The following is a 23632-nucleotide window of genomic DNA, read 5'->3' on the forward strand; positions in this document are numbered from 1 at the left end:
TAGGTGAGTAGGTGAGTTGGGTCTAGCACCACTTTGAGCAGTACGCCAGTTAAATCACAGCGTAAAATGTGGAAGTGATGCAGGTTACAGACGATAAGCACTTTAGTGAAACCCACAAGCATGGATAGGGTGCTGACAAACCTAGAAACATAATCAGGGCAAACCAGGGCCCAAGGGACAGAGCTCTGCAAGTAAAAAGTGTTACATCAGATGACCGAGCCACCCATGACCCTGGATATGAAAGAAGAAATGAGACATGTATGACAGACATGATTCAAGTTTCGTAAGGCGCTGTAAAGAGGGTTGACGATTTCAAACAGTTGGTGCTTCATTGAACAACATTAGATAGTAGCTTGCACATGGATGTCTGTGTGTAAAAAAAACATTCTAAAAACCAATTATCGTGCGTGGTCACCCTAAACCATTAGGACTTATGTGTAATCACACAGTGATAAGGACAGGCAATCAGTCGTGTACACACCCCTCACTTCCATTCATGAATCTTTGATTGCGACAGTTATTTCAATAAAGGCGGAAATTTATCATAAATATGCATAGCTGATGTTCTTCGTGTGAGAGAGCGTCCGGGACTAGAGAAACAAGGTTTAGGAAACCTAGCACAGTTGTACCATGGATGGCATTTATATGAATGGCTGTCAGTGGTTGAGAGAATTAAAATTTAAAACTGCACAAACCTTTATTTTCTGGTGTTCTCTCAAAAGAATCCTCAGGAAAAGGGTATAAAAGAAACCTCAGGAAAAGGGTATAAAAGAATCCTCAGAAAAGGGTATAAAATAATCCTCAGGAAAAGGGTATAAAATAATCCTCAGAAAAGGGGTATAAAAGAATCCTCAGGAAAAGGGTATAAGAAGTGAGTGAGTAGGTGAGTAGGTGAGTTGGGTCTAGCACCACTTTGAGCAGTACGCCAGTTATATCACAGCGTAAAATGTGGAAGTGATGCAGGTTACAGACGATAAGTACTTTGGGGAAACCCACAAGCATGGATAGGGTGCTGACAAACCTAGAAACATAATCAGGGACAGAACTCTGCAAGTAAAAAGTGTTACATCAGATGACCGAGCCACCCATGACCCTGGATATGAAGGAAGAAATGAGACATGTATGACAGACATGATTCAAGTTTCGTAAGGCGCTGTAAAGAGGGTGGACGATTTCAAACAGTTAACTGGTGCTTCATTGAACAAGGGCCAAGTGAAGAAATATTTTGCACATTTATTCCTGACAGAAAACTACACATTACCATGTAAAAGTTTCCTGATGTTTTCAGTCATACCAAGGTTAAGACCAAAGTGAACACAAAATTTGTAAACTTTCGTGAACTTGCCTGAATTATGCTATTGAAGGTGGTTTACGTTTCATGTTAGGAGCCTTTTCAAATCGTTAAGATTGTGCAAATTGATTTCAATAATCATATCTCTGATATCTTAATTTTAACTGAGTTGATGTTTTTTATTGGTAAATAACAGTGTGTTGGTAAATTGTGAACCATTTCAGTAAATTTATTATCCAAACGTTAAACAGAAAAAAACAAATCAATTTTCGAGGTCATCATGTCAGTTGCAGAAATACGAACATTCCGGTTAATCTATCATGTCACATTCTAAAATTTGAAGGAACTAATGACTCATAAAATATTCACCAATCCTAATTGCAATTGTTTTGGTTGAATATTTACAATATGTTGAAAATACAAATACTGTGTCATGATTCTAGCAGATGTCCAAAATCAAACATGGCACGCTTCGCCCGACCTCGGCATAACTTATTGCTATTTTAATATCAACAATCAATATGCCTTGGCGAAAGTTGACGATCTTCTAAATTGTAGAATTTTCATTTGTCATTTTCCGTTTAATATCATGAGAGAAAAACAAAAATTAAGACCGTGAATTCTGACAGCAATATTTCACTAAGTGCAAAGGTCACCAGATGTGATGTCACAGACCCGGGTAGTCTGCTGATAATCTTTGGTTACAAAACAATTACAGTCAATTTTGAAATAATTGCCTGTCACATACAGAATAAACACAAATCGCCACATATTATCAGTGATCACCACTAATATGAAATAACACAGCAATATTCACGATATAATTGGCATAGTTTTTAATCCATTTGACCTTGCATGCTCCCGTGACCCGGAAACGGTAAAATATGAATCAACACGCCACATGCAAGTTTCTCGGAATCTTTTATTTGAACATTTGTTGATATATAAGGATCACCATTCGATGTTACGTTGAATATAGAGTGATATGATTCATGTATCTGTGATGTACATGATTTTGTTTTCACTGTAATAATTGTGTCCCAGGCAATATGTCTTCAGTTATCATGGATCAGCAATGATCACCCTCCACAACAGGTGCGCACATATAGAGGTTACAAAACATGTTTCAAAATAGCATTCATGTGATGCCGAATATGATAGGATATACGCAAGTGTGTGATGTAAAAATCAATAAAATACTACATACATATTTTCAGTGTTAGTTTCTTATTCAATGTGGGATAGTTGTCCTTTTATAATACATTTATCGATTCTAACATGATTTTAGAAAATCTCATGGAGCATTTTAAAATTTATTCCATCAATATAGAGACCCCATGATTGTGTATTGATGATAGATTTGTTAATGTTTAATTATTAACAGCTGTTCACAGCTTCTATAATATTAAGTTATATTTTTATATTTAGTAGTTATTTTTTCTACAATGATTGTGTGTATGGACACTAAATATTGGTCAATGCATCAGCACAGTGTTACTGATCAAATTTCAATTATTACCTTTGGTTTAAAGATATTTTATTCAACAATTATTATCCTTCACCTGAACATCAATCATGTGAATAAGTTACTATTTGATGTCATCATTTAAGTTTGGTATTCCATAAAAAATAAAGAAATAGATAAGATCCTTTTGAACATATACACAGACAACTCATATGGACATTAATCTTGTGTTTGAAGTGGTTTGTTTCCAAACTAAACAATTCTAAAATATAACTGTAATATGAATACGATACATTAATTTCTTGTAACAGCACATGAGATTTTTGTTTGTTTAATCACAAAAACCAGGGTGGCACTTAAGCTGGTGAGTCAGCCATATATTTAAAAGAGAATGTTATCTTTTGAAAAAGGAATAGGGCACATATATATACGTACATTGACAGTTCTTGCAGGTACACGGAAATATCCTACCTTGTGTATTTGTTCAGGGTTCTCACCAATGAAATGATGAAATCGATGATGTTACGATTCAGATTGTTTTTGTTCATAATTAATCACATTAAAATTTGCTTATTTTTAGAAATTAAGGAACTTGAGTGTTTTCCTTTCATCAAAAAACAAAAATTTATGATCGAATAAGAAAAATGATAAAATGATAAAGAAAATATCGGACTGCATGCCGCTCAACGTGAAGTGCCAAAAGTCTGCAATGGCCGTTTCTGGTAGTTGTGTGCAGATAAATTGGGTCGATACTTTCTTAACTTGCGATGTTTTCTTTTTGAGGTAAATAAACTACTGAAAGTTTTGATATTTTGCAAGCTGAGCATTTATGCATACCATAAGTAACTTAAAATATACGCAAATCCTACACGTTAAACAGTTATTGCAAGTTTCATGTGGGGGTGTCCTTCGACTATGTGCCTGTCGAATGGGTTCGACAGTAGCATTGAGAGCATTAACACCAGACTCAGCAATATTCCAGCTATATGACGGTGGCCTGTCATAGTCTGGACCAGACAATCTAATTCTAACTGGGTTCCTCACAGGGGAAACAAATATAAAGAAATACATGTATTTTGAAGGTACATCATGACTTGCTACTCCCACTAAGTTTGAAGAGATTTTGACACAAGATTTATCATTCAAAATTATATGATTCAAAATTCAGTGATTTAGGATTCAATGCTCTAAGTTCCAACATTCAATCATTCTAAAATTCAAAGATTCTGCTTCAATGAATCATTGAGTCCAAATGCAATGATTCAAGATGTCACAAGGATAAATCTCTAGCCTTTGTGATGAAAAATTGAAAATGGATAAAACCGCTCAACATCGCCAATTACATGTTCCGTTTGACATAAAGCCGGTGAATGAATCGCTACACATTGTACAAGAGTGGGGAGATTGAGTAGCCCGGGGGGCAAGGTCGGGGGACGGATGCCACTGTGATGGAGTCCCTGGCTGGGCATCTGAGGAACGCTCTGGGTCAATACCACAACATCAGCGGGTCAGTGTTGTACAATACCGCATTGGTCACTGGCTGGACAGACTGTAATTACTTTCCACCATGTTAGATTGGGCGAGAGTGCCAACTGTGGTATTGATGGATGTTGTGTGGTCAAAGACAAATTGTGCAGGGCACCTGCCTGTTGATTGCAGCTCAGATTGAACATGATATATGTTGGTGGGTATTGGCTACTGACTGCAGGTCAGATTGAACATGATATATATTGTTGCTGGGCACTGAATGTTGATAAGAGGTCAGATTGAACATGATATATATTGTTGCTGGGCACTGAATGTTGATAAGAGGTCAGACTGAACATGATATATATTGTTACAGTCACTTGTGAATAGAGGATGGAATGAACATGATATATATTGCTATAGTCACTTGTGATTGGAGGTCAGATTGAACATGATATATATTGTTACAGTCACTTGTGATTGGAGGTCAGATTGAACATGATATATATTGTTAGTCACTTGTGATTGGAGGTCAGATTGAACATGATATATATTGCTTCAGTCACTTGTGATTGGAGGTCAGATTGAACATGATATATATTGCTTCAGTCACTTGTGATTGGAGGTCAGATTGAACATGATATATATTGCTACAGTCACTTGTGATGAGAGGTCGCTATGAACATGATATATATTGCTATAGTCACTTGTGATTGGAGGTCAGATTGAACATGATATATATTGCTACAGTCACTTGTGATGAGAGGTCGCTATGAACATGATATATATTGCTATAGTCACTTGTGATTAGAGGTCGCTATGAACATGATATATATTGCTATAGTCACTTGTGATTAGAGGTCGCTATGAACATGATATATATTGCTATAGTCACTTGTGATTAGAGGTCGCTATGAACATGATATATATTGTTGCTAAGCTGGTTGGAGTCCCCGGCTGAAGTGATCACTCACTCCACACATGCTCCAGGCAGTGGCACATAAACAGATTACACAACAACTGGTTGTTGTCACAGCTGCTAATCTGATCAACCCATGTCCAACTGCCAGACGTCTAAGGAGAAGTACTTACTTTTCATCACGCCATACCTCACAAACTTCCACAAGACAGCCTTCTCCAGTGTCCGACATTAATGACAGTGCTCCAGATGATACACTACTAGTAACTCCATTTATAATGTGTCACATTCCATTAACAAAGTGAATACTCATGGCACTACACTATTATTACCCCAATTTTAAGATCAGTGTGCGCTCAAATTTCATTCTGAGCTCCCTAGGGAGAATACAAAGAGTTGCTAGACAGTTTACAATCACATTTGCATCTCTCTCTACCGGGTACCCATTTACTGCTGGGTCAACATAGGCATATTTCAAACAAAGTCTCTTGTCTATATACCATATGTAACGTGTACCTGTGTATTAAATGCAAAAAGAAATACATTTCAATTAATTTTAAGATGTTTCCGTTCCAATCCGGGGTAGAATAGGTCTTCAGCAATGCATCCGGGAAAAGAATCAACAACCTTCTGCTCTCCGGACAGATGCTCTATCCTTTCGATCACGGGGGTGGTCCTGCTTATAATGTTGGTTTTATAGTGCTAGCCTACTGAGATACCATGCGGCAAACACAGTATACGGAATCTGAGCCGACAAGTCCTTCTCTTAATGACAAGCCCCAGGCAGAGTAACAACAAGTACCATCTTTTAATGTGTTTTAAGATGATGTGGCCGGGGATTGAATGGGCAGATTCAACACTTCAACAACAAACAAAAAAAGGTATACGTAAAAGTGTCCTCGATACATTTTTTTTGGCCATTTTTACAGTAATTTAATTTAAATTATTTTCTCAATCCCATGGAGATACCATGCCAGTTGTCACATGAATACCCCACTCAGACAGAGTATACTGAATCAGAGCGAGCCTTGTTTTAGCCCATTAATGCTGAGCACCAGGCAGGGATACAACATGTACCATCTTTTAACATCTTTTGGACTGAAGCTGCCAGGGGATCCAACCACCAACCTTCCACTCTTCAGGCAGGCGCTTTATCCACTAGACCACAGAAGGGTTGGTTTGTTGTCAATCCAGTGATTGATATCATGAGCACCGATCCTTGCAATTGGGATCGATGACATGCATCAACCAAGTCAGCGAACCTGACCATCCGATCCCGTTAGTTGCTTCCTACGACAAGCATAGTCGCCTTTAACGGATCTTCACGGGTGATGACATCCTTTCTTCAGCTTGTTGATGGGGTTAAACTCTTTGACCATGTGGATTAAACATCTCACCTTGTATCAGAAGGTTTGCAGTCCGAATCACGGGAACATTGTTAAACACTTATCCAGCACTGGAATATTAATACAACTCAAGAAATCTACAATTCACAGAGTGTTTGGGGTTTAACACCTCTTTGATCAGTCGACATATCACTGTATGTCCGATCCAGTTCACCACTGCAGTGAAAGCCACAAGCACGGATGGTAGTATAAATGGGATTCACTCTCCAATAATCTGGTGCTGTATGAGATCAGTGATGTTGCTCAGGGTGCCACAATCAATCAGTCTGTATATGACACAACACAGATCTGCATCTGATCATGACGAGTGTGTCTGCTGACATTCAACACTCGCAGGGAACTGAGATGAATTGGTGGTGCTTCTTTACTTCGTCCCAGACCCATCTATTGGCTAAGCTGCATACTCTTCAGACAGTTCCCACTTCACTCCAATTGACCAGTTTTTCAGCCACCCAGGACACAGGATGGTATCTGTAAATAATCAGGTCTGGACCAGACAGTCCATTGACTGATATCATGAGCATCCATCTAAACCATTGGGATCCGAAGACCTATTCTAACCCGGATCTTCACGGGTGTATTCAAGGTTATAATTAAAATGGACCCTAAAAGTGTAAAACTTCCCAGAAAGCTGAGGTCATGCCTCATCAGCATCTCAGTCCTTTACGTTAAATCAAATTGAAAGTTGCGAAAGTGGTCAGGTGTGTCTCGATCTATCAGTAGTCGTATATTGCAAATGGATATACAGAGCTCCACTTTTTGAGCAATTGTGTTTTTACTCTGGGGTTTATATTTTAATTGAGTTTACTGTATTCAACGTAATAAGCGCCAAGGGCACACTCAAAATTAGAAATAGGGGGCTCTTATTAGAATATATTTTTGGTGAGAAAAAAAACAGAGTTGAAAGATCGTAAATTTTGTGGTTTTGCTGACAGCCTAAAATGATACAAAAGAAAAGTATGTGAGTATCATAAATGACAGATATTTTCCAGAATTTAATTGCCCATAATTAAGGGTGCATATAACACACGAGTGCATATTATACACGAATAAATGAGTGTACATTGATCAATCGGAAGGGGTGCTAATTGGGATTGTTCACTAGTCAATATATTAGCAAATATTGCCGTGGGCACTTATTATGTCAAGTACGGTAAACATTTTTCATTGGGTTACAACCTATATTTTTTCACTCATCTATTCATCACTCTATTGTTTTTCTCTCCAAAATTAGTGAACATTTTAAGATTTTTAAAAAATGAAATAATGTTTTCAATGTATATATCTGTTTTAAATAAATAGGCTTGACTCGGAAAGTAATTAGCTCGTAATTGTAATTGTGTCTCAGAAATAAGCTCCTTTGTACGCATGCTGAAAAAGCGTCATTGGGTATTTACCCATGCTGTTTTTATACATTTGAGTTTTACATTTAATGCATGCATTTCTGTACGCAAGTTAATTGAAAGTAATTGAATTTTGAATATTTTTGGAGATGGGTGGGTGGGTGGTTGGGTGCGTGGGGGTATTTTACGTAAATACTTATCTATAGCTCTGGATATAGCTTGATTACATAATGTCTGTGGTAGCTCTATACATAACTAGTATAGACTGCAAAGCGAATTTCATGCCTGTGACTATCTTGTTTGGTTTAATAAAATGTTTGTAAATGTCTCTCGCTTTCATAAGATTCCTTTAGTTCTGCCTTAAAAATGTAAAAGTGAATGATGTCTCATGATTTTGTCATGAATGAAAAAGGTAGTTCCGGTGTGACAGAGGTCATGGTTATCCAATCAAAATGAATAAAACGAGGTCAACCTTGTACGGCATGCGGTGCTACAATTGGGCTCATCTCATTTGACAGGGATCCTTTATTTCAGCATTCTCTTTTTACATTTTTAGTGTTGTAGCATTTTCAATAATAATAACAATAATTGCAGCAAATAACACTTGAGTAACAGGAGTGGGTGTGACCCAAGGAAACTAGTGGTCGATAGTATGAGAACTAAAAAGTTGTCAGGATACACTCAACAATGGTGAGGTGAAATGGGGTTTAACAGCGCGTCCAAGATTATTGCACTTATATAGCGACGTGCATGCACGTGTGTGTGTTTGTGTGGCTGCTTGTACTAGTCCGGACTGATGCCAATTTATAGTGCTAGCTCACTGAGATACCATAAATACCCCACTCAGACACAGTATACTGACTCAGAGCCGACCAGTCCTTGTTTTAACCCCTTAATGTCGAGCGCCAGACAGGGTAACAACAAGTATCATCTTTTAACAAGTACCATCTTTTAACTTCTTTGGCTATGATGTGCCGGGGATTGAAACCCGGCCCTTCTGCTCTCCGGGTAGACGCTCTACCACTAGACCACGGAGGCGGTCACACTCTACAATGACAAAATCAGGTCAGAAATTTAAGTCGGACCTCATGACAAGTATGGCCGGTCCTATTCTACCCCTGAAGCATGGCACCACTTTATACAACAGAGACGTTCGGGCTGCCCTACTTTCACAGACATCTCACGGGGCTGCGGGATCATGGGCCTTAAGCGGAAAGTGAAAAGTGCCATTTTAGCAAACAGCAAACTTTATAAACACATATGCTGTCCCGAGATACAAAGGAAGTGTTGCTGGAACAAAAGGCCTCACCTTTGTCCCTACAACTGTGCCACCATTTCTGCCACTCATCCTCTGGCCATCACAAAGAGAAATAAGGCTGCCACTTACTCAAAAAAGAGGAATAATGTTATAATCTTTAGACAAGACATCATCATACACTGCACATATATCTGCCTTTGTAAGTGAACGATCCACAGAACATTGATCGATCACTCATCCTTTGATGCTTGACAGAGCACAAACACGCTGACACTTCCTCCCACTACTGCAAAAATCACGATCTAACAATTAAACCTAGCACAAATCCTGCCATATGGCACACCACCCACGTTCTGGAAGTAAATCCTGCCATATGGCACAACACCAATTTTCTGGAAGTAAAAAAATATGGCACAACACCCATTGTCTGACAGTAACAAATAATGCCATATGGCACAACACCCATTGTCTGACAGTAACAAATAATGCCATGTGGCACAACACCCATTGTCTGACAGTAACAAATAATGCCATGTGGCACAACACCCATTGTCTGACAGTAACAAATAATGCCATGTGGCACAACACCCATTGTCTGACAGTAACAAATAATGCCATATGGCACAACACCCATTGTCTGACAGTAACAAATAATGCCATATGGCACAACACTCATTGTCTGGAAGTAAATAATGCCATATGACACAACACCCATTGTCAGGAAGTAACAAATCATGCTGAATCTCACACTCAAGGAACTCCGCAATGCTACCCCCACAACTCTTGTTATTTATGTAATGACAGAACAGATGACAATACCCAACGACTGTAAATTAGTCACGGTAGACAACCGACACAAATCATTTGTCCGTCACTTCAGCGAGTGAGAGAAGCGATGAAGGAAAGAATCAATACCAATTGCAGCTAATTAAGCAGAAACCTCCCTTGCCCAACCACGATCCTCAAACCCAAGAAGATTCCAGCTCACTCCCAGAGCTACCCAACTCAACGAAGGGGACAGAGAGAAAATGAAGAACTCTGTAAGCTGAGAGTGGGCCGCTCCGAGATGTAAAACAATTTCCCTGGGAGGACCGCAGCCAGATCAAAGCCAGGGAAGAACAGAGCAGGCAGTAAACATAGTTACAGCAGGCTTATGCTGGTCCAAGAAAGTAATTACTAGCATCGAGGGCCTGTTCCCATTGGATGAAGCAGATCTATTACATAATAAACTACACAAAGACTCGGACAGACGGCCTCTAACAAGTTTAGTTGCCAGTCGGCAGCTGAGAGAAGGTGACGTCTGCTGCGCTGTGGGAGAAATCGCGGATGAGTTCTGTTGCGGCTGTTTGACAAATTGGATTATTCATGGGAATATGACTGGCTAGTTTGTGTTAACTGCTGGAAGGACCTCTCTTGGTGCATGTAAGTAAGAGTTTGTGAAATATGCAGTGTTAGAAATTAAGGGTGTTTGGTACTTATAAAGAAGTTGAACAGGTCCCCTAAAACTTGGTTTTATTACATTAGGCATATGAAAACATCTCCTTGAATTTTATCGATGATATAAAACACTTGCTATTGACATGAATGCATGCTGTGTTAGAAAAGGAGAGTGTTCAGGTACTTAGAATATTTGGAGAGGCCCCTCAGACTTGATGTTACTACTTACATAAGGGTCATGATATGACTCTTTCAGTTTCAGTCATGGTATCAAACACTGATTGAGCTGTTTTTGAAAAGGGCAAATATTTTGGGATTTTGAAGAAGCTGAAACAAGTTTGTTTAAGTTTTGATTTTTTTTGTTCACGGATGTCTGAGAAATGAGAAGTTTTATCATTTTGGGGATACTGATTGACAACGACAAATTTGTCTCTGAAGTAGCAATGTGAATGAGGAAAATATGAAATGATATTTTTTTGTGTCGACTGATTTACTGAGAAGTGTATCAAGGACATCAAAATGTTTGGATGAAGAGGAAGAAGATTGTTCACCCTTCAGTTTCATACAGACCTAAATTCTGGCATGTGTCACATGTTTTACGAAACTATACTAAAATGTATCACTAAACAGTTTTGATTTTAACAATGGGAAATTTTCTTGTCTTTGATAAGCATTTGAAAGTTTGAAGAAAACTTGAAATTCTTTTGGATAAAAACTTTCTTCTTGTTTGTTGCGTGGTTACAAACTGTAATGAGGTTTGTTATCCATTAAAGTTTTATGTCTTCATTGCACTTTCTATTGCTCATGTCAGGCATAACAGATTTAAATCTCAAAATAAATTGACATTATATGGATGAGACCTGCATGACTTTGGGCTTTCCTCCAGCAGCAAGCTGAGACACTGTGAATTAATATCATGCTGTTCAAAGCGGTGTTGAACTCAACTAACTCACTCACGCGAGTATCATCAGCTGATCATGGATTGTTGATCTACATGGACTAATGGACTAATTATTGAACATTTTCTGAGATATATTAATATTGGGTCACTATCTAAGTGCCATTTTTGACATAAGTTCATTTTCATTATCTTATAAACCTATTCATTGGGTTCACTATTAAGTAAGAGACTTCTTTCTATAGGCATTAAAACCTATTGTGAGGTTTCACTTTCCAGTCGGGTTAAATCTCATAAACAGGGATGTTGTAATGTCCCAGGGATATTATATAATATTCCAGGGATTTTATATAATGTCCTGGGTATTTTATTAACACAACTTCGTGAGCGTGTTTAAAAGTTGACCTTGCACAACAAAAACAGCCCATCTCGGACAGTTGGGTACTTGGAACTATGGCTAAGACAAGTCCTAGTTTACTCCCCGGGTACCCATCCCCCCATGACCTGACCCTACCTGGGTACCCGCTGTAGGTCTCGAGAGATACATCCCAATGTCCAACTGGGAATAGTTTGACCATAGCCTGGCAAAATGTATTTAGATACGTGTATAAAACAGTCTGGTCATGCATACACTGAAGTTGACTGAAGCTTATCTTCATTCAGACATATAAAGTCAGAAGGAATGCGTGCATAGTCAGAAAGAAATGCAAATATTAGTCACTTATACTGTAACCATGGAGTCCTCGATAATTTTTGTCATTAAACAAAATCATGTGATTAACCAGGGGCTGCCCCCGGTAGTCCTGTTGGTACCCTGTTCCTACTCAGTACCCACCCGACCCGGGTACCCGAGGTACCTGTCCCGGCCCTACTTCAAACACTGGCTACTTGCCCATAACCAAGTACATTTCAGATTAACAAAAACTCAAATTTAATCTCGCTGAGTAGAAACCAGATACAAAAAAAATACAATTAAGTACATTCTTTTGTTGAGACCCAACTGCACCCTTCTTTAATTATCACCTTGGAAACTGGATAACTAGAATTATGTTAGTAAAAAAACAGATAGCAGAACATTTGCTTGTCCCCTGAGTGAATTATATTGGCAAATTGGTCATTCAAGGAGAAAGGAAATTCTTCTACAAACACTCTGGTGGTGAATGTTAGCTCTAGATAGCAACGGATCAGATTGGGAAAACATTTGAGGGACAATACAGCAGCATGCTGACACTGACTGGTATTTGTGAGCGTCACTCATCACTACTTACAGTGAAAACAACTCAATAATGAGATAGTCTCTTTGTGAATGGCATTAACTAGATTTCTACCATGAACTTAGAAATATTCAAGCCTGACTGGTTAATCTGAGGTTTCAAATCACAAAAACCACCTCTGGTTGAAATAGTGTAGAAGCTTATATTTAGGTTCTAAATTCAAATTAGTGTGTTAAATTTCCAGTTAACTAAACTCTACAATGCAAACAAAGTATTTGTGTCTCTAGGTGAGGTGAGGTGAGGTGAGGTGAGGTGAGGTGAGGTGAGGTGAGGTGAGGTGAGGTGAGGTGAGGTGAGGTGAGGTGAGGTGAGGTGAACAAGGAATTAACATTGCATTCAAGACAAGCCTATAGTTGACGAAGTTACATGTTCACATGTTATGGTCCCAAACCAGGTGACTGTCCCAAACCAGGTAACTGTCCCAAACCAGGTAACTGTCCCAAACCAGGTGACTGTCCCAAACCAGGTGACTGTCCCAAACCAGGTAACTGTCCCAAACCAGGTGACTGTCCCAAACCAGGTGACTGTCCCAAACCAGGTGACTGTCCCAAACCAGGTGACTGTCCCAAACCAGGTGACTGTCCCAAACCAGGTGACTGTCCCAAACCAGGTGACTGTCCCAAACCAGGTGACTGTCCCAAACCAGGTGACTGTCCCAAACCAGGTGACTGTCCCAAACCAGGTGACTGTCCCAAACCAGGTAACTGTCCCAAACCAGGTAACTGTCCCAAACCAGGTGACTGTCCCAAACCAGGTGACTGTCCCAAACCAGGTGACTGTCCCAAACCAGGTAACTGTCCCAAACCAGGTAACTGTCCCAAACCAGGTGACTGTCCCAAACCAGGTAACTGTCCCAAACCAGGTGACTGTCCCAAACCAGGTAACTGTCCCAAACCAGGTGACTGTCCCAAACCAGGTAACTGTCCCAAACCAGGTGACTGTCCCAAACCAGGTGACTGTCCCAAACCAGGTAACTGTCCCAAACCAGGTGACTGTCCCAAACCAGGTGACTGTCCCAAACCAGGTGACTGTCCCAAACCAGGTGACTGTCCCAAACCAGGTGACTGTCCCAAACCAGGTAACTGTCCCAAACCAGGTAACTGTCCCAAACCAGGTGACTGTCCCAAACCAGGTGACTGTCCCAAACCAGGTAACTGTCCCAAACCAGGTGACTGTCCCAAACCAGGTAACTGTCCCAAACCAGGTGACTGTCCCAAACCAGGTAACTGTCCCAAACCAGGTGACTGTCCCAAACCAGGTGACTGTCCCAAACCAGGTAACTGTCCCAAACCAGGTGACTGTCCCAAACCAGGTAACTGTCCCAAACCAGGTGACTGTCCCAAACCAGGTGACTGTCCCAAACCAGGTAACTGTCCCAAACCAGGTAACTGTCCCAAACCAGGTAACTGTCCCAAACCAGGTGACTGTCACAACATTTCTCTTAGCCCATGTCAAAATAGCTGCAATGGAAATTCTAAAATAAATATTTCTAAAACTCCTTAATATCAAATGGCACCAGTTCTGTTCAGTATATGCTTTATATATAGACATACAATGTTTGGCAACAAAACATTTCTGGAAATAATTCCCAGTAATACCAATTTTTAAAATTCATAAATAGCAAAAGGCAAAAATTCAGCATGTGTCTGCTAAATGTGGAAAATTTCATCTGGAATCGAACCCTACCCTTATTGTTTTCTAAGTCCAACTTGTTGCCATGGAAACATAAAAAATAAAAATGTGATAAATATCAAAAGGCACCAGTTCAGTATGTGCCAGGTAGACATGCAAAGTGTGTATGTGTGACTGCTTGTAATGTTGGTTTTATAGTGCTAGCCCACTGAGATACCATGTGGCAGTTTAAAATGGATCACCTCATGCAAACACAGTATACGGAATCTGAGCCGACAAGTCCTTCTCTTAAGGCAGAGTAACAACAAGTACCATCAACAAGTACCAGATGATGTGTCCAGGGATCGAACCACCAACTTTCCACTGTCTGGGCAGATTCAACATTTCAACAAAATAAAATAAAATGGTATACATATAAGTGTCCTTGATACATTTTTTTGGCGATTTTTACAGAAATTGAATTCAAATTGTACCCTTTTCTCAATCCTTTGAGATTTGTATTAAGTGACATTCGGGATTCAGGAATGAGCAATGAGACTCAGCGTGAAAAATTGGATGGTATTCAGGGTTGATGGGTGGGTGGGGTTGGCAGCCCCAAAAATGTCCTGTCAAATAGGTACATCACAACAACGTCCAAATACCATTTGTCTCCAGCAAAATCAGCACTGGCCTCCAACAAAAGTCAACTGTATTTAAAATATTCACAGAAACGACTCTTGACTTGAAAATGTCCTCAATTTATTGGACACGTCATAAAGGATGAAAACAGGCCCTTTGAAGTTTAAAATACTTGCAATTCATCTGCCCATGTTTTTATTAGGCAACAACTCTCCACAACCAGAGGCGGTATCTTGTCCCTCGACGACCTTCAAGCTAAAATGTTGACAGCAAGAAGGGATTGAACCCTTTCTCTCAGATGCAATCATCACAGAGAGATGAAAGTGGCAGATAATCTCATTCTTAGACAAGAAGATGAAACAGTTCCTAGATTGGTTTCAATTCATAAACATCATTTGCGCAAGTGAGTGAAGGTTTTATGCACCAATCAGCAATATTCCAGCTATATTGTGACCTGTAAATGATTGAATCCTGGCCAGGAAAACTAGTGGCTGATGTCATGCGTGATTTATACATGCTGTGAGGGGTTAACACGTCAGGTCACACGGTCAGTCAGGTCACACGGGCAGTCAGGTCACACGGGCAGTCAGGTCACACGGTCAGTCAGGTCACACGGTCAGTCAGGTCACACGGTCAGTCAGGACACACGGTCAGTCAGGTCACACGGTCAGTCAGGTAACTAGGGCAGTCAGGTCACACGGGCAGTCAGGTCACACGGGCAGTCAGGTCACACGGTCAGTCAGGTCACACGGTCAGTCAGGTCACATGGTCAGTCAGGTCACATGGTCAGTCAGGTCAGACGGTCAGTCAGGTCACACGGTCAGTCAGGTCACACGGTCAGTCAGGTCACATGGTCAGTCAGGTCACTAGGGCAGTCAGGTCACTAGGGCAGTCAGGTCACACGGTCAGTCAGGTCACACGGTCAGTCAGGTCGCACGGTCAGTCAGGTCGCACGGTCAGTCAGGTCACTAGGGCAGTCAGGTCACTAGGGCAGTCAGGTCACTAGGGCAGTCAGGTCACACATTGTAGAATCCCAACAGGGAGACATTCAGCATGGGATGCAGGGGATGTGTTCTACTCTAGAATCCCAACAGGGAGACATTCAGCATGGGATGCTGGGGACATGTTCTACTCTAGAATCCCAACAGTGAGACATTCAGCATGGGGTGCAGGGGATGTGTTCTACTCTAGAATCCCAACAGGGAGACATTCAGCATGGGATGCAGGGGATGTGTTCTACTCTAGAATCCCAACAGGGAGACATTTAGCATGGGATGCTGGGGACGTGTTCTACTCTAGAATCCCAACAGGGAGACATTCAGCATTGGATGCAGGGGATGTGTTCTACTCTAGAATCCCAACAGGGAGACATTTAGCATGGGATGCTGGGGACGTGTTCTACTCTAGAATCCCAACAGGGAGACATTCAGCATGGGATGCAGGGGATGTGTTCTACTCTAGAATCCCAACAGGGAGACATTCAGCATGGGATGCTGGGGACATGTTCTACTCTAGAATCCCAACAGTGAGACATTCAGCATGGGGTGCAGGGGATGTGTTCTACTCTAGAATCCCAACAGGGAGACATTCAGCATGGGATGCAGGGAATGTGTTCTACTCTAGAATCCCAACAGGGAGACATTCAGCATGGGATGCAGGGGATGTGTTCTACTCTAGAATCCCAACAGGGAGACATTCAGCATGGGATGCAGGGGACGTGTTCTACTCTAGAATCCTAACAGGGAGACATTCAGCATGGGATGCTGGGGACATGTTCTACTCTAGAATCCCAACAGTGAGACATTCAGCATGGGATACAGGGGACATGTTCTACTCTAGAATCCCAACAGTGAGACATTCAGCATGGGATGCAGGGGATGTGTTCTACTCTAGAATCCCAGCAGGGAGACAAACAGGGGTTACAGCTGGAACATGCAAGAGTTTATAAAGGAAATCGTATGTTTAGAAAAGAAATTCCCATTTACTTTTATTTAGTTTCTTTTTCATCTCCTCTAGGTCTGTTAGTGACCTTGACATTTAAATCAGTCAAAGGTCAGGACATTCCTCTATGCAGACCATAAAAATATAACAGTAAATACAAACAGCTTCCTTTTCAAAAACTTCTCTCTGAATCATAAAAGTTAAGAATTTTCAGTCCAGTGCTGATGATACACAAGGGGAGGGCAGGGGGGTGAGGGCCTGGGATTTTATTTTTATCAAAAAAATTACTTGTGCCTGAAATGCTTTAAAACAATATTTATGCTTTAAACTATTGGAAAAAAAACATTGTCTGCCACAAAGAAATGTATTTTTGCAAGATGCTTTCAAAAATTGTTAAGGTTCATAGTTTGAATTAAAACTACATCTACTTTATTCAGGTATAACTGAAAAAACATCATATCTCAGTAAAAAAATCTCATCTACGCCACCCATACCCCCCTAACCTAGATTATTAAATGGTCGTTCCTTTAATTTCCAACGTTTAGGTTTTCAAATGTGCAACCATTCACTGAATCTATATTATTATCATACACCATGCAGTGTTGAAACTCAGGCATTGCTTTAAGGGGTCCTAGTCAGATTGTATTCCCAATGTTGAACGCCACACATTTACAGGGTTACGGAATACGCTATTGAAAATGTCAAAATGTGGCAACTTTTAAGATGTTAAAAAAACTCAACTGACTATAATCACTATTTGACTTGTTGTAACAATGAGTGATGATGAAATCCTGACTGATTTCCCAACTCTTGCTCCAAGCAGCTGGACAGGTTTCACCATCTGGCACCCTGAACTGTCACCACTGTACGATCTAACATGGCTGCAGAGCTTGGACAGAGAGATGCAGTCATCAAGTTTTCTCTTCATGTCTCATGAAACTAGAAGCACATGCAGAGTTTTCCCAATGAACAAATCAAAGAATCATGCCAAATTACAAATTGATGAGAGCAAAATGAGAAATCTAAATGAGGACATACTGTTACATGTGGTCTGAGTGGCAAGTACAGTCGACTGTATCTAATGTAATTTGTCATGTCTGTGTACATCAATGGATGAATGGTAGATTTCATGGTGAAAGCACTACTGAACAGTGATCGCTGATGATGATGGGGATGATGATGACGATGATGATGGTGACGATAATGATGATGTTGAGAATGATGAAAAGTGATGATGATTGAAGCGATGGTGATGGTGATGATAATGTTGACGACAATGATAATGATTATTATGTTGATGGTTGAAGTGAGTGAGTGAGTATGGTTTTACACCACTTTTAGCAATATTCCAGCAATATCACAGCGGGGGACACCAGAAATGGGCTTCACACATCGTACCTATGTGGGGAATGGAACCTGGGTGTTGATGACGACAATGACGATGATGAGTCCGTCGGTGGGCACAAGACAGACAAACTGTCACACAGCAACATTTCATCCAAAAAAATGCTTGTAATTTGTAACATAGGACAATTGGTGTTGTTCAGACCTGCATGGACTGATTTTATGTGTAAACCCCGCAACCACCAGTCTCTGGTGTGCATACGAACAAACCATGTTTGTTTGTTTGTTGTTTAACGCCGCACTCAGCAATATTCCAGCGATATGACGGCAGTCTGTAAAATAATCGAGCCTGGACCAGACAATCCAGTGATTGACATTATGAGCATCAATCCACACATTTGAGATCCATGACATGCATCAACCAAGCCTGACCACCCGATCCCTATGGTTTTCTCTTACGACAAGCATGGTCGCCTTTTACAGCAAGCATGGGTAAACATAACCATGAAAAGTCCTGTTCACAACACAGTCATAGTAGAGCATTCACTTAGGACATCCCCACTAAATCCATGACCTTTTTGATTACAGAGGCGGCAAATCCAAGCTGAGAGCAGACATTGTCTTCCAGCATCAACATGACCTTCTCTACGTCACACCTTCAGAAGCAGCAGATGCCAGGCCTCCTTCACGCATAACAGACTCGATACCATCACCATGACTGATGGGGAAACACTGTGCTTCCCTGCCTGTGCTGGCTCCGTGATTCATACACGACACTGAAGGACAGGAAAATACCTGCACCTGTGCTGGCTCCGTGATTCATACACGACACTGAGGGACAGGGGACACAGCACACCTGTGCTGGCTCCGTGATTCATATACGACACTGAAGGACAGGAAAATACCTGCACCTGTGCTGGCTCTATGATTCATACACGACACTGAAGGACAGGAAAATACCTGCACCTGTGCTGGCTCTATGATTCATACACGACACTGAAGGACAGGAAAATACCTGCACCTGTGCTGGCTCTATGATTCATACACGACACTGAAGGACAGGAAAATACCTGCACCTGTGCTGGCTCTGTGATTCATACACGACACTGAAGGACAGGAAAATACCTGCACCTGTGCTGGCTCTGTGATTCATACACGACACTGAAAGACAAGAGACACAGCACACCTGTGCTGGCTCCGTGATTCATACACGACACTGAGGGACAGGAAAATACCTGCACCTGTGCTGGCTCTATGATTCATACACGACACTGAAGGACAGGAAAATACCTGCACCTGTGCTGGCTCTATGATTCATACACGACACTGAAGGACAGGAAAATACCTGCACCTGTGCTGGCTCTATGATTCATACACGACACTGAAGGACAGGAAAATACCTGCACCTGTGCTGGCTCCGTGATTCATACACGACACTGAAGGACAGGAAAATACCTGCACCTGTGCTGGCTCTGTGATTCATACATGACACTGAAGGACAGGAGACCATACCTATACTTGGCTCAGTGATTCATACACGACATTGAAGGACAGGAGGCTATACCCACATTTGGCTCCGTGATTCATACACGACACTGAGGGACAGGAAAATACCTGCACCTGTGCTGGCTCTATGATTCATACACGACACTGAAGGACAGGAAAATACCTGCACCTGTGCTGGCTCTATGATTCATACACGACACTGAAGGACAGGAAAATACCTGCACCTGTGCTGGCTCTATGATTCATACACGACACTGAAGGACAGGAAAATACCTGCACCTGTGCTGGCTCCGTGATTCATACACGACACTGAAGGACAGGAAAATACCTGCACCTGTGCTGGCTCTGTGATTCATACATGACACTGAAGGACAGGAGACCATACCTATACTTGGCTCAGTGATTCATACACGACATTGAAGGACAGGAGGCTATACCCACATTTGGCTCCGTGATTCATACACGACATTGAAGGACAGGAGGCTATACCTACATTTGGCTCCGTGATTCATACACGACACTGAAGGACGAAAGTCTTTTCTGTCCTTTGCTGTTGGGAAATTCTTAATCATGCAATCCAAAGGATTTTATGGACAAAACTGGAATTCAAAAGTATGACTCTTACAGATTGGAATGTGAGCAAATAGCAGTACTTCTGGAGGGAGGTGTCAATTCCGGCACAAGAAATATCAACACATTGCATTTGAAAATACTTGTGTCAAGTGTGTCGTCACTGTTACCATTACTGAAGCAATACTAAACTAAATGCTGAAGAATCAAATTTTCTTTGGTGAAAAAAAACCTGGTGTAAGCTTATTACAGATCCAATCAAGATGGAAGTGATCAAGAATATAACAAAAACAAGATTTGCAATGATGTATGATTCCATATAATGTGCAAATAATATTTTCCAGACACCTAAAAATGACTTGTCAAACATTTGTGTATGATACTTTCCAAAAACCTACTTATATTGTCCACAAGTCAGCCAGTACTGTTTTCCTAACACCTTCCAATGATACAATATGATATTTTCCTAACAACTTCCACTACTACACCAGCAATACAACATGCTTCATGTGTTGATAACAATCAGCACTATTGTGATTTCTTTGCAGAAGAACTGAAATGTAGTATTTCATGCATATAATCTTTGATATAATTCTCAGGGTTAAAATAAATAACCTTAAAAGGCTGAAAGTTTCAAGATGTAAATGTTTGTGTCTCCTGCACAGTACTGGTTTTGTTAAGCTTTTCAGAACATATCTCAATAAAGAGATAAAGTTTAAAGGCTTTATTGAAAGGTCATAAAATAAATTTCAAAATCAGAAAATCAATTCCCATTTTTAAATGTTGATGTGAAAACCATGTCCTTTTAAACCAGTGTGACTTTTAAAAGGATTTCCCATTACTTCAGACACAAAAATGTAATATTCCGTTAACAACTTTAAAAAGGACATGATTGAGAAATAAGATTGAAACTGCTAAGAGGATCTATAATCCTTGAACTTTTGAATTCACAAACTTTAAGGTAAAAAAATCTTAAGTTTTGAAATATTGAACACAGCAACAAGCGTGCCATTAACCATGAAGAATGTTCCATTTGGACGTGACTCCAATTTGGAAACCGAATTCCGCCTGTTTCTCAAAAGAATATTACGGCAGACGCAAGACCCCGGAAATCTCCACCCGAGAAATTCAAACACTGACTCTTTGTCTGGGCTCGAATCAACAAAATTTTTAATGGTGAATTCCTCTTCAGGAAGTGGATATGACAATTCCTTAACAATATTATCAATGGTGGCACCATCATCAACTCTATCCACGAACACGACAGATGAAAGTGGGCCATCCGATTATTTGCATTCAAGGAGTATTACGGCAATATCACGGCATTCCTCCTTAGTGGCCGTGATGGTGATTATGAGTCTGTTCCTTATCATCACAATCTCCACAACTGGTTTATTGCTAGCTTTCTGCAAGAAGAAAAACACTGTCTTTGCTTTGCAAAAGTGTGAGCAGGATTCAGAATATGAATTAGATGACATGGAGCAGACGGATATTGAGATGTGTGACGATTCCGAAATTTCACCCAAGACAAACAAAGTTCGATCAAGAACTTGCCCCACTTTCAATAATATTACTGATTCAGATCGGAGCAGTGAAAGCCCATCTCGGCAGCCTCTCGTTAAACGAGGCTCAGGAAAAAAATTAAACGATGTCAATGCAAAAAAAATGCTGCCACGCTCATTCATAATAAATGTTCTTCAAAATGTTGGCCATGAAAAGATAGTTTTGGAAAATATTGACGATTCTCACAAACCAGCAGACGTCAATTTAGCCTGTGAGAGCAGACGCCTTGGCTCTGCTACAGTGATAGTGGATGTGTGTACGTCACAGAGCGTGTGTGCCTCAGGGGCTACTGTTAAGGATACGAGGCCAAATCATCTCGACTGTATGGATCTATGTGCTGTGGACTTCAACAATGCTTTGTTGGATTAAATCACACATCACCAAAAAGAGAGCTGGTTTTTATTTTCAGTATTGTCACTTTGTGTCAGATTTTTCCCATTAGAAAGAGATTCAGGTCAATATTTCCCACCTTCCTGCAATCAAAATCAAGTAAATCGTTAGATATGCTGCCTGATGCTCACATTTCAAATAAACTTGCCATAAGGAGTGAATTTGAGAAATCAATTCTCAGAGATATTTCTCATGAAATCAAACATGATTCATTGATTGTCATGGAAGCTCACAACTTTTGCATCCACCTCAAAGAGTTATTTCAATAGAATTATAGGACCTCTTTGTACATGTGATATACTGCTCAAAAGAAGTAAAAGAACACCTCCATTCTTTCCTATTACATGGTATGAGAGATGAACTGTAGCAATATGCAGGAATGAGGTGTTCTTTAACTTCTTTGGAGGAGTGTATGACATTAATGACATCTTTGTACAAATAATACCTCATTGAAAACATTTATTGCTAGCCAACAAGCAACCTAGTCTCCAAGTTCACAACCTTTGCTTTCACCCAAAGCTATTAGAATAAAACCAAGACTCTTTTGTACATGCAATACCACCGTATTGAAAGTTATTACTTGCTATCTAGCCAACTTGTCCTCAAATTCAGCTCAGCATTCACCTTGACTAGTTACTTCGATAGACCCTTGCACATAAAATACCTCAAGGACAAACTAATAACTAGCCTATTAGCCTTTTAGACAACTAGCCTTCTAGCCAACAAGCCTTCTAGCCAACTTATAAGCCTTCTAGCCAACTGGCCTTCTAGTCAATTAGCTTTCTAGCCAACCAGCCTTTTTGCCAACCATCCTTCAAGCCAACTGGCCTTCTAGCCAACTAGCCTTCTAGCCAACTGGCCTTAAAGCCAACTAGCCTTCTAGCCAACTGGCCTTCTAGCCAACTAGCCTTCTAGCCAACTAGCCTTCTAGCCAACTGGCCTTCTAGTCAATTAGCCTTCTAGCCAACTGGCCTTCTAGCCAACTGGCCTTCTAGTCAATTAGCCTTCTAGCCAACTGGCCTTCTAGCCAACTGGCCTTCTAGCCAACTAGCCAACTAGCCTTCTAGCCAACTAGCCTTCTAGCCAACTGGCCTTAAAGCCAACTGGCCTAAAAAGACCAGAACCTCAGCAGTCACTTTTCAGAGATATTGCAATAGATTTACTGAGTACTTAGTACATACAATACCTCAAGGACAAAGGCCTTCTAGCCAACTAGCCAACTAGCCTTCTAGCCAACTGGCCTTCTAGCCAACTGGCCTTCTAGTCAATTAGCCTTCTAGCCAACCAGCCTTCTAGCCTTCTAGCCAACT

At 40.7% G+C, this 23632-nt stretch overlaps 2 protein-coding genes and 1 long non-coding RNA gene across 4 annotated transcripts in view; 2 read left to right on the top strand and 1 right to left on the bottom strand.

Moving 5' to 3' along the window:
* LOC124131209 (centrosomal protein of 78 kDa-like) overlaps positions 1 to 23632 on the bottom strand; it is a 153940-nt gene that overhangs the window by 89263 nt on the left and 41045 nt on the right. The window lies entirely within an intron of this gene.
* On the top strand, positions 10090 to 19136 carry LOC124131211. Its single transcript, XR_006860616.2, has 2 exons — positions 10090 to 10571; positions 18882 to 19136. It is a non-coding gene; the product is annotated as an uncharacterized LOC124131211 (long non-coding RNA).
* On the top strand, positions 20320 to 22319 carry LOC124131210. Its single transcript, XM_046494316.2, has one exon. It carries the CDS (start codon positions 21387 to 21389, stop codon positions 22299 to 22301), a length of 915 nt encoding a protein of 304 aa, XP_046350272.2. The 5' UTR covers positions 20320 to 21386; the 3' UTR covers positions 22302 to 22319.

The sequence above is a fragment of the Haliotis rufescens genome, unplaced genomic scaffold (assembly GCF_023055435.1).
Source record: "Haliotis rufescens isolate VD_foot unplaced genomic scaffold, xgHalRufe1.0.p SCAF_14, whole genome shotgun sequence".
Lineage (NCBI taxonomy): Eukaryota > Metazoa > Mollusca > Gastropoda > Lepetellida > Haliotidae > Haliotis > Haliotis rufescens.

Excerpts from the sequence above, each read along its gene's own strand:
- LOC124131210 (XM_046494316.2), top strand. The coding sequence starts at position 21,387 with ATGAAGAATGTTCCATTTGGACGTGACTCCAATTTGGAAACCGAATTC.